Below are 12,700 nucleotides of genomic sequence, written 5' to 3' on the forward strand. Positions count from 1 at the left end.
GAAGAGCTACTGCATTTATAATGAATGCTTTTTCCTTGCTGTAAAGGGTGGGATAGCTTGGACAGCAAGTTACTTAGGGAACAAGAGTCAAGATTTAATTGCTAATTTATTTCCTAGTCAGACACAAACTCCCAATTAATATTTAATTCTAGATCTTCCACCTTGTCTTCAGGAGCAGGGCTCGACCAGCATTGTCAATTAATGTGTTCTGAAGGCCCAATAATTTTTAAATGGTTTTAATTAACTAGCTACTTCAGTTAGAATATGGGTTAAAAAATTGATTGGGCTTATTCTCCCAACTTCTATAATAGACCATCCTTGTTGTCTTATAATGGGTTCTTAATTTTGCATTCTCAATAAAATTTACATGAAACGTAAAAGGATCTTTAAAAAAAAAAAAAAACTGACGTACTATTTATTTTTATTAGGGAAATTTACACTCGTCCACCTGTTTGTTTTGCCTTTTTCAAAAATACACAAACACTTTTTTTTTTTTCAGTGCGCCACCTGAAGTTTGCTTTTTGTTGCATTTTTCCACTTCCGTCTAATTTCCGTTAGTAGATTTAACGGAATGTTAACGAAATGACCTTTTTACCCCTCAAAATTACAATTTAACCCAAAATAAATGGAAATTGGAGATAAATTGGATGTATTTAAATTTTTTCAAAGGTGGATGCTAGAAATTGGAGGAAAATAGTGTTTGTTGCTTGCTAAATTTAGAAAATTTGTATTTATTTTTTTGAAAGAGAAAAAATAAATACAAATTTTCTAAATCTAGCAAGTAATAAACACTATTTTCCTCCAAAAAAATAAATACAAATTTTCTAAATTTAGCAAGCAACAAACATTATTTTCCTCCAATTTCTAGCATCCACCTTTGAAAAAAAATTAAATCCATCCAATTTATCTCCAATTTCTATTTATTTTGGGTTAAATTGTAATTTTGAGGGGTAAAAAGGTCATTCCGTTAAATTTGCTAACGGAAATTAGACGGAAGTGGAAGAATGCAACAAAAAGTGAACTTCAGGTGGCGCGCTGAAAAAAAAAAAAGTGTTTGTGTATTTTTGAAAAAGACAAAACAAACAGGTGGACGGTTGTAAATTTCCCTTTTTATTATCTACCTTTTTGTTTAATTTTAAGTAAATAAAACTTAAGGGTTGAGTTGGGTTATAATTAGGGGTGGGCATAAACCCACAGTCCATGGGTTTACCCAAACTCAAACTAAATTAAATGGTTTGAGTTGGATAAATCATGAAAATGGGTTAGATGTGGATTTTATATAGAAAACCATTTCATTATGGGTTGGATATGGTTTACCCATGGGTCATGGACAAAACCCCAACACTCAAATTTTTCAAATGAAATAAATGAAAACAAAATAAATGAACACAAATAAGTGAAAGACCACCATTAAATTTTTTACGGCGTGATAAATTGTCAACAGTTAAAAAATGAAAATAACATGTAAAAATAATGTCATGTTTGAGGAATTGTACTTCAAATTCCTCTTCTATTATAATGTAAAAATGCCAATATTATCCTCTAAATAAAATTAATTTTTAAATAAGTTCAAGATTTAATTAATAATTAAAACAATTTATTGCAAATAATTTATATTTATTTTATTAAATAATATGATAAAACTATTTGAAAAAAAAATGCAGCGCATTGCAATTGCCAGATCGTCACTGAAACAGTCGCTGGAATTTCATCATAGACACTAGGCTTGGCAAAATCCGGGTCCAGTTCGGGTTTTGGTGTTGCCCGGGACCGGACCAGATGAGAGAAATACAAGACCAGACTCGAGTTAAAACCCAGTTTTTCCGGGTCTGGGTTTTGATCCGGGCTTTCTAAACCCGCATGTGATAACTTCAATTTTTTTTTCTTCAATTTTTTCTTTCATTTCTCTAACAATGTAAATTTAAAAAAAGAAAATAATCAAATAAACTCATTCAATCTCAAACTTTAAAAAAGAAAATAGTCAAATACAAATATATAACACACTAACAATGCAAATTTTGCACAAATGATAAATTAAAATTATTTCAATCTACTTTCTAATACCTAAATTCATCCAATTCCTAACTTAAACTCATTCAATCTATATATTAAATAAATAAATTAAATTCAACAACACAATAATCACACAATAAATTTAAATAACATCCAACATATCATAAATTCATAATTATATATTTATATATATATTTTTAAATTTATTAAAAAACTGGGTCCAGTCCGGTCCGGGTTTTGGGTTTTTGGTGTTGAACCCGGACCCGGGCCCGGGCCCAGAAATGTTCGGGTTTGAGAATTTCAAACCCGGGTCTGGTTTTTATGTGCATGCGGTCTGGGTTTTGCCCGGACCGAATTGGCCAGGTCCGGTTCGGGCGGCTTTTTTGACACCCCTAATAGACACACATCACATCGCCACCATTACCAATAGCATCATTTTGAGCCAATTTACAACTCTATGGAGTTAGAAAATGAAAATAACTTTGCTTACCATATAATGAAATTAGAACATAAAGCATACACGATATATAATATCAGAATGTAAATAAAATTAAGTATATAAGTAGACAACATAACGCAAAACTACCAAAACGATAAATAAAAATAAATATTGCATAATTAAATAAATAACAAGTGGCAAAATTTATTATTAGATTGTTAATGTCATGTTTGTGAAAGTTTATTATTAAAGTGTACGTTCTTATTTATTCAGAAATAATAATTTTGTGATTAAACTTTATTTTGATTTTCTAGTATTCTTTAATTTAAGGATTAAGTTATTGAAAAATTTATAATTTTTATCCACTATATTTTTTTTATATTTTAATATCAATTTAATAATTAATAACAATTAATAATTATTATAATTTTGATATAATTAAATTTTATTAAAATAAAAATTATTTTAATAATAAAATTCAAACCAAACCCAAATCAAACCCAAATGGTTTGGTTTGGGTTGGGTTGGGTTAAAAATATTTGGGTTGGTTTGGGTTGGATCTAAATTTTTATGGTTTGGTTTGGGTTAACTTAAAATTCAACCCAAACCAACCCCTAGTTATAATGATTCTTCGGTAATTGTTCCGCTCCTATTCAGATTAATTGAGTTGAGCCATTCTCATTTATGTTTGGGCTTCTAAGCCCATTTAATTTTGATCTTTTAGGCCTTGTTAAGACTAAAATAATAAAAAATAAAATAAGTACAAGGCTTGATATACTTACCAAATTGAGATAAAAAAAACTTGTATCTTAAATGATATGTCCTTAATGAATTTATGTGCATGGGTAATCTAAGTGGCATTCAGATGTTGTACTAAGAAATAAGTGACTGTTATTATTATCCTCTCCAAAATGAAGTACATTTTTTTTTTCTTGGAGCAAGAGAGTAAGCACTAGTTGGAGTACTTATTAGGTAGACATTTCTCGCACGTATTTAAAATGTTTCAATTTTTATCCCAAAATAAATAGATAAATACTAGTGAAACAATATTTAGTCTGCGCCTCAAGAATAGTGGCGAAGCTATCTCAAATTTTATTCATTACTTACAAAAATGATCTTTATTGGAATCTATATAAGAATTTTATATTGATTAGTTATGCCGCAATAATCGTTAAATTTTTGTCAGTGTTTATTTTCTTTTAACTTCAAACTCTTGTCTTTTCATGTTTGCTTCTCAGAGTTTAAGCTTTTAAAATTGAAATCAAAGAGCAATTGACAAATATTTTGAGAAACATTTATTATGTCCTTATATGGTGTATTTTTAAATTCTTATTAACAAATTCTCTTGTACAATAAAAAAAATTTAATTAGAAAAAAAAATTCGACCCATCCCTGATTATATTACTAGCTTCATGACTGCTCAAGACAATATTTAGCATTCTCCTACACATTTCATTTCAAACTCTATTTTCAAAATATTTAAACCTTCTTGGAGAAGAACCTGCTTAGCTAAAAATCTAAGCTTTATAAAGCAAATTAATACTCTTCTCTTGTTGGGATTAGAGATGGCAAAAGTCCGGGTCGGGTCCGGGTTTGGAGCTGCCCGGGACCGACCCGGATATCAAATGTAGCTACCCGGACCCGCACCGTGCCCGGAATTTTTCTATGCGGGCCGGGCACATGCCCGGCACTATCCGGGCACGGGTTTTTTCCGGGTTTTCTCTACCCGGATTTGAGTGGTGATAACTGATGAATTTGAGTGGTCATAATATATGGGACAAAATCAGAAACGCACATATTACATATAGCTTCGAAATTCACTGATTAAAGATATTGAAATGAGGATTCATTAAAAGCCTTTTTCCCACTTGCAAACCCAACTTGCAAGTAGATGTAGAATGCATTGATAATTATGGTGGTGATGATGCTGAAAACAATGATGGCTTTGTGTCTGAGGATCTTGGAGAGAGCATGAATAAAAACCACAATGACTACTCTCATGGCTGGTTACTATCGGGAGATGAACAAGACAACGTTGAAGAAGAGTTCTGGAAGGCTGCGGAGGACCAACAACCTGAGTCTACTAAAGATGTCTGTGTGATGGAAAAAGATTTCCAATCTCAAGACCAGCATGCCCCAGATGTCAAAATATCTGCCAGGACGGGAGTTGGCTTGCAAGAGCTGCTGGAAATTATTGATGAAAGGCTGAAGACACTGGACGATTAGCAAAAGTCTCCAAATGTAGTTGAAAGGGATTTCTTTAATAAAAAATGGAGGCCTCCTCGCACAAAGGACAGTAGTGTGGCTGTTCAATAATAGTAGGATGTGTTATTGATTGCGACGCACCATGTGTTGGGATGGAACAAGGGCTAAAAAGGTATTCTCTCTTCCAAGTTCCACTGCTAATATTGTTGTTGTGGAAGGAAAGCATGTGGCATGGAGAGGGATAAGAATTTGTGCTGGAATCATTTGATACGAACAGGAAAATTGTTGAAATAAGCCTGATGAATTCATCTTCACTTGGAGGAGCATTCTGGTGCATGCTGAACCATGCTTGGGCTGGGAGAGTTCAGATGTCTGTGGGAAGCGGTTTTGTAGTTTTGTTTCGGCTTTGGTCTTTTTTCATACATCTTTGTAGTGCCTGTGAAACATCAGAAAATATTTTGTGCAAATAAAATTTGTGTGAACCGTGAAGATTTATTACTTCTAAAAATGAGAAGAAAAGAATAATTTTATACACCAAAGATCCAGAGATGAACTAAATGCTGCAAGCATCACTCGCTCGCTCCAGTCATCTCCGTTAAGTTATGACGATCAATTTAGCTCACCGCCAGACTGCTGTTTGCCGACACTTGGGAGTCGACGCATGCTAGTCATTTTCTTTATCCGCCCCGTTTCATTCCCATTCGGCTATTCCAGTATTGGTGGAGAGACGGAGGGAGGAGGTGCCGATTCTGATTTCTGAGACTTGTCCCGAATTGGCGATTTAGGGTTGGTTGGCCGGTTGGGTTTGGGGGAAATTGGGTAAAGAAAAAATGCAATTTTCATTTTATATTTTTCTTTTTTTTTTTTTACTTAATAAAAAAGCGGGCACGGGTCCGGGTTCCGGGTTCTTGGTGCTGTGACCGGACCCGTGCCCGGAAACAGCCGGGCATTGAAAATCAATGCCCGGATCCGCCTTTTTCATGCATGCGGGCCGGATTTTACCCGGACCGCATGTGCCGGGTCCGGTCCGGATCCGGTCCGGGCGGGCTTTTCTGCCATCTCTAGTTGGGATATCTTCGATATTGATGATGAGGTTAGGCTTGAAGCGTTCTAAACCTAGTGTTGGGTCACAACCAAATAAACTAATCTGTGTTGGGTCGTAACGATTTAAATGGTCTGAGCCCAACTGCTCGTCCCTTCCTTTAAGGACTTCGACTATTGGCACCCCAACAAAATCGTTTATAAACCCAGCATCTATTATAATTGCATTAAAGAAAAATATTCAATTATATTTCGCGTATATTTTCTCTCTCTTCAAACTCTTTCATTTTCTCTCTCATCAAACTCGCAAAGGCATTTTTTTCTTAAATTCTCTGTATTTTTTTTCTTCAATAGTTGAAACCATCTATTGATTACAAACAAATTCCAATCTAACAAATTATATGATTGTTATTTTATGCTCATATTAAAGCCTTTTTCACCATAATTTTAAAGATATTCACTTTAATTCATTAATTTGTATTAAGAAGTTCATCACTTATAAAAATTGTTTATTGTTGGAGGTTGAGGTAAATAATTTTAGGAGCAAAAAATAAATTGAAAATTGAAATATTCATAAATTAATAGCTTTTATTTAGGATAATTAAGGATATTTTTACATTAATTTAGTATTATTGAAAAGGGGGGTTTAAAAGGATTTTGGCAGGGTGCCAATAGTCCAACTCATTTTTTCAGATTTAGCCATTCTTCCTCGTGAGAAAATGGTTTAACTTCTAAGCCGAAGTAAAATTTTGATAATTTAACCGTTATTAAAACTAAGATGAAAAGACAATATTTATAATATAAGAGTAATAATGAAAGTCTAATTCCAAATGATGATGTATCACCAATTAATTTGTATGAATGTAATCTAAGTATTAATTGCATTCAAATATTGTATTCAGTATTAAGTACTTGTTATCATTCTCCACAGTAAGAAATTCTAAAATCAAAAGTATTATTTCTAGTTAATGCATTTGCATGGCATGTGTAGTCAATTAAATATAAATACCAATTATATGGTGATTTTTCAAAACAATGCACATATAACATACATATACAATAATTGAGTGTAATACCTCTGTTGCGCTCTAAAATCTCTTCTCTAAGATAAGAATATCATTTTTTTTAAAAAGAAAACATAACATTTCATTAAACAAATAACAACAATTGAACAACTTGCAGTATATCAACAACACACATTACGAAGATCAAAATACAAAGATTCTTTTAAGTATTGGATTGACCGATAAAATCTTATTGAAGAACATGGAGAAACATTTGTACATTGGAAGTAAAAACGTCCATTCACAATACACATTATTCGAGCAAGGATCCCTGGCTCTTTTGATATAATTTCCACCAACATAGTTAGGCTTTCCAACTAGTACCAAGATAGATTTGTTTCAAGATTGATCTATACCCTCTAACTTTACGAATATAAAATACATAGAATCCAGATCTAAGAGTTGAAGGGTTGTTTACTGAAAAACACAACAAAACAACATTATTATAACCATCACATCAAGTGTAATCATGAAAGTTTGTATTCCAAATGACGGTGTCTCACCAATTAATTTATATGAACGTAATCTATCAACACTAAGTAATTGTTATTATTCTCTCTAAAGAGAGATTTTAGAGTACATCAAAGATACCACACCTAATTAATGTATATGTTTGACATGTGCATGTAGTTAATTAAATATAAATACTAATTATATAGTGATTTTTCGAAACAAATACACACATGGCATACATATGTGTAGTACCTCTTATGTACTCCATAATCTCTCTTCTCTAGGATAACTATATCATTTTTTTAGCATCAATAGAGTAAAAGGTAAAGTTTTATCTATGCATATTGAAATATTTCAAAAATGTTTTTTTTAAAAAAGAAATGCATAACAATCCTAATGAAACAATGTTTGATGTTTGTCCAAACACAATTATATCTATTTTTCCACAAACATGTAATTTCAAGCCCTCCTTTCAAAATATTTAATAGTCTTGTGGAGCTATTCAAGAGTTTTTGTCAACATGTGATTGGCATAGATTGCTGTAAAGTAATATTCGTATTTCGTTAGCAATGTAAACACCAAAAAACATTAAAAAAAATTAATCAAGTATTCACTGAGAAGATTGTATAACACGCATCGAGATTCAAGCAATAAAAGTGATTTTATAGCTTGATTAATCACGATTAGTTATCTTCACACATTTTGAATCTTTTGCAAATTAAGTGATCACGTTTATAAGATGCACATAATATTTTTCCTAAACAATCAAACTAGTTGAATATCGTACAAAATGTTACACATTTAATTATCAGTATGCTATTTTGTTGCTCTACTTGATTGGCATGTCACTGTATAATGTAAAATATTATTTTATAAGTTAGAAACTTATTCTGTAGTAAGTTCGTCCTATGTAAAGAGTTTGTAATCATGCTGCTAATGCTTCAGCTAAGTATGCTCTAGTTTGTTTAAATTTCTTAGTTTGGTTGGAAGATTTTCGTAACCACTGAACTTGTTACTTTAAACTCTAAATGCTATTTAATTGATATGGTAAAGTTTCTTATATTGAAAAACAAGAAGTTTGAGATTTCAACCTCCCTCATATGGGTGGGAAATTAAATTGACATTACGATAATATATATATATATATTATTACTGATTTGATTGAGGGTTTTAAATTAAGAAATCTATTAAACCATGTCATTACATTATTAAACCGCATGATTTAATAATTTTACTAAATTATTAAATCATCTGTCTCTCTCTCTCTCTCTATATATATATATATAAACTATCTAATTTCTATACATGATGTCCTATTAGCACTCTTACTGATTGGCTCTATGTAACGTGATATTATGATTAATCCCTATGAATTTAAGTTTGAGACCTATGATCGCATGGCCAATCAAATCTGCTATTTATGTGGAAAAAAAATTAAAATGTGATCAAATAAGCCAAATTGGAAACGAAAAAAGTGAAAAATTAAAAAAAAATTGAAATAAAGAAAGCTTCAAAGCCTACTTTATGGGACAATGGAGAGTTGCATGCATCCTTTTTTTTTTTTTTCATAAATTTCATGCAACAGTATTCGTACTCTTTAATTAATTTTAAAGATTTTTTTTTTCTTTTTAACAATCAAATCATCAAAGACATAATTTCTCGTCTTTGAGAAAAGAGAAAAAAAAAAAAAAATTAAAAGGAGTTAAAAAAATGTGCCCAATTCCCTTCAAACAGACCGGCAGTCCGCTCTCTCTTTTGAACTTTTTCTTTTTCTACCTTTTTTAGACCTTCTCTTTTTTCTCTCTTTCATCATCTTGTTTTGTGTTCATTAATTTCTTCTCTTTTTTATCATTTAAGATTGTATATAACATAAAGAAAAAGATAATAAAAAGTGATTATTATTCCGTTTAAAGTGCTTAATGCTAATTGCTAAGTGCTTTTTGAAATATATTTAATTTATAGTCACACCAACTTTTAATTATCCGCACACCTTTATATCACATGCAAATCACTTTCACATTGAAACATCTTTTTTTTTTTCTCCTTACTAACAAGAAAAGAACAAATCCCACTTCTTTTCCTTAATATATATCCTAACTTTCATTCATTCTCTTCACACTTCACACATCAGTACTGAAATTAGTCACTTCTCTTTGCTGCTATCCCATTAATGGATCTCTTTTGAAAATTCTTCCAAAAAAAAATATTGTAATTGCAATAGAGAAGAAAAATGAGAGCAGGGCTTTGTGCTGTGCCTCAGGCTCTAACAGTTGAGGCTGCAAGCATAGTGAAACAAGCTGTCAATCTTGCCAAACGGCGAGGGCATGCCCAAGTGACACCTCTTCATGTAGCAACTGCAATGCTTGCTTGCCCCACTGGCCTTCTTCGAAGAGCCTGCACTCATCACTCTCATTCTCATCATCCTCTCCAATGGAAAGCCTTGGAGCTTTGCTTCAACGTGGCGCTGAATCGTCTTCCCGCCTCCACAATAACAAGCCCACTACTAGGCCCTCACCGTCACTCTCCTCGACCTTCCCTTTCAAACGCGTTGGTCGCCGCGTTCAAGCGTGCACAGGCTCATCAGCGCCGCGGTTCAATAGAAAACCAGCAGCAGCAGCAGCAGCAGCCGGTATTAGCATTGAAAATCGAAGTGGAGCAACTCGTAATCTCCATTTTAGATGACCCAAGTGTTAGCAGAGTCATGAGGGAAGCTGGTTTCTCTAGTAGCCAAGTTAAAATCAAGGTGGAAGAAAATGTTCCATTGGGTATTTGTTCTCAAAGTACCAACAAATCTCTAGGGCGAGATAGTGATGATGTAATGAGTGTTTTGAATGCCTTGATTAACAAGAAAAGGAACACTGTAATTGTTGGGGGGAATTTAGCTGCTATTGAGGGGGTGATTAGAGGGATCATAGATCAGTTTGAGAGAGGGCAAGTTCCGGGAGATTTGAGGTATGCACAGTTCATTAGCCTTCCACTTTTTTCTTTTAGGAATCAATCGAAGGGAGAAGTTGAACAAAAGCTTGTGGAGCTTAGGTGTCATGTGAAAAGCTATATGGGTAGAGGAATTGTTTTGTATTTAGGTGATCTCAAATGGGTTGCTGAGTTTTGGGCTAATTATTATGGTGGTGATGAGCAAAAGAGAAATAATAACAACTATTGTGTTGAGGAGTACGTCGTCATGGAGATCAAAAGATTAGTGTTTGAAATTGGAGAAAGTGAAAGAGTTTGGATTATGGGCATAGCAAGTTTTCAGACTTACACGAGATGTAAAGCAGGCCATCCTTCTTTGGAGAATATGTGGAAACTTCATCCTTTTACTATTCCTGTTGGAAGCTTGAGCCTCAGCCTAAACATTGACAGGTAAGTAAATTCGATTTTTGAAAAAATTTTGCCATAAGAATTCTAGCAACAGATGTTTTTATCTGACTGTGGTATTTGATTAATTTTACGTTTCAGTGATTCACCACCAACTCATCAGTTCATCACGACTAATAAGGTACAAAGAGATGGGTTGATGAGTTGGCCACTGCTTGAGAGTGGAGCTGAACATCTTAATCACCTAAATTGCAGCTCAAATGTCTCAGTTAATTATTTCAATAGAGAAGGTCAAAGCATGGCAACAAGCATCATTCATAAGAAAAAATCTGCAGTGGCCGTTGCTAAATCAACTTTGCCTTCATGGCTCCAACAGTACAAAGAAGAAAGCAGAAGAAACAGTAACATGATTAATGATAATCAGGTAATAGCCAAAAAAAAAAAAAAATTCAGCTAGAACATTGATATTCAGACAGAAAATTTGACCGAAAGCTGATAAAAACAGTGATAATTAATAGTTTTAACTCAACGTCACTGATTTATCACTGTTTCTGTTAGAGTTCTGTCTAGTTAGCATTTTCTTTTCAGCCAACTTAGCTTATATTGATATCTAATGTTCAAGCCCCAATTATCTTCCACAGGATCTTTGCGAGAAATGGAACTCATTTGGGAACAAACAGACTCATTTTTCTTCATCATCACCATCCTCCATTTCAGTGTCTTCACAGGAGTGCAAACAGCTGTTGCCAAAAGAACACCAATTTTGGGTATGTGAAGGCTATGAAAGCAGCTTGAGAAGCAACCATCACCCTAAACCAGACCTTTTATCAAACCCTAACTCCAGCCCAAATTCAGCTTCTTCGAGCGAGGCAGCAGAAGAAGACTCCGATTGCCTCAACAGTTTCAACAAGTTTACAGATGAGAACTTGAAGGTTCTATCCGATGCATTAGAAAGGAAAGCAGTAGTACCATGGCAGAAAGAGATAATGCCAGAAATCGCAAGAACGATCCTCGAGTGCAGGTCTAAAAAAGAGCAGACCTGGCTGCTGTTCTTAGGAGCTGATGATCATAATCATGGCAAAGAAAAGATTGCAAGGGAGATAGCTAAAGTTGTGTTTGGCTCTCACAGTAACAATTTTACCAACTTATCTTCGTCTCAATCAAGGCAAGATGATTGTAGAACAAAGAAAAGATCAAGAGATGTTGAATTGGGTTGTTGCTCTTATATTGAAAGACTTGGGTTGGCATTGAATGAGAATCCGCATCGTGTGTTCTTCATGGAGGATTTAGATGATCATAAAGTTGATTCCTGCTATTGTCAAAAAGGTTTAAAGCAAGCGATTGAAAATGGCTGCATAGCTCTTGCTGATGGTGAAATTGTTCCTCTTAAGGATTCCATTATTATTTTCAGTTGTGATAGTTTAGATTCAGTGCCTAGTGCTTGTTCTCATCAAAATAAAAGGCCAAAAACTGAAGAAAAGGATGATGACTGTAACTTGTCACTAGATTTAAATATCGCCATTGAAGATGAAGATGATCGTTCAGTTGGTGACATTAGAAATATTCTAGAGTCTGTGGATAAGCAAATTATTTTCAAGACTCAACAACTGAGATAGGATGGGGGGACAAGCTGACAGATCTTTCCATGCATATGGAAACAAATTTGTTTCTTGTACTTTTTATTTTTTATTTTCCTTTTTTAATTTATCTTTTGAGTGTAGATGTGTGAGGTGGGGGTAAAGGAAAGGAAACTAACCCAAGAGGTAACTAATTGGAATAGCCTTCAGTGAATGATTAAAGGAGGTGGGGGATTTACTTTTAGCTACTTGTTAATTAGAGCTTGTAAGAGCAATGTTTATATTGGGGCAATCCTTTATCTTGCTGTTAAGTGTAATAGCTGCTACATTTCCAATTATGGTTTTTCTTTCACATTTTTGATTTCAAGTTCGAGCATTAGATGAAAATTTTTCTTTAATGTATAGTATGATTGGTAATTAAATTTTTTTCAATTTGAATTTTAGACCACTTACTTTAGCTCGATATTTTATAAACTAAATTAACTGTCACTCACATTTTTAATTTAAACATTTGTTCACTGGTCATTTGAGAAAAGAAATTTTGAGAGAATTCGATCTAATTAATGTTTGTGCAATACATTTTTACCAAG

The 12,700-nt window shown here is 33.3% G+C and overlaps 1 protein-coding gene across 1 annotated transcript; it reads left to right on the forward strand.

Moving 5' to 3' along the window:
* Positions 1–9,315: 9,315 nt before the first annotated feature.
* LOC102629119 (protein SMAX1-LIKE 3-like) lies at positions 9,316–12,462 on the forward strand. Its single transcript, XM_006485406.4, has 3 exons — positions 9,316–10,578; positions 10,675–10,957; positions 11,175–12,462. The coding sequence occupies exons 1-3, from the start codon at positions 9,446–9,448 to the stop codon at positions 12,147–12,149; spliced, it is 2,391 nt and encodes a 796-aa protein (XP_006485469.1). The 5' UTR covers positions 9,316–9,445; the 3' UTR covers positions 12,150–12,462.
* The last annotated feature ends 238 nt before the right edge of the window (positions 12,463–12,700 follow it).

This window comes from Citrus sinensis, chromosome 4 (genome assembly GCF_022201045.2).
Source record: "Citrus sinensis cultivar Valencia sweet orange chromosome 4, DVS_A1.0, whole genome shotgun sequence".
Taxonomy (NCBI): domain Eukaryota; kingdom Viridiplantae; phylum Streptophyta; class Magnoliopsida; order Sapindales; family Rutaceae; genus Citrus; species Citrus sinensis.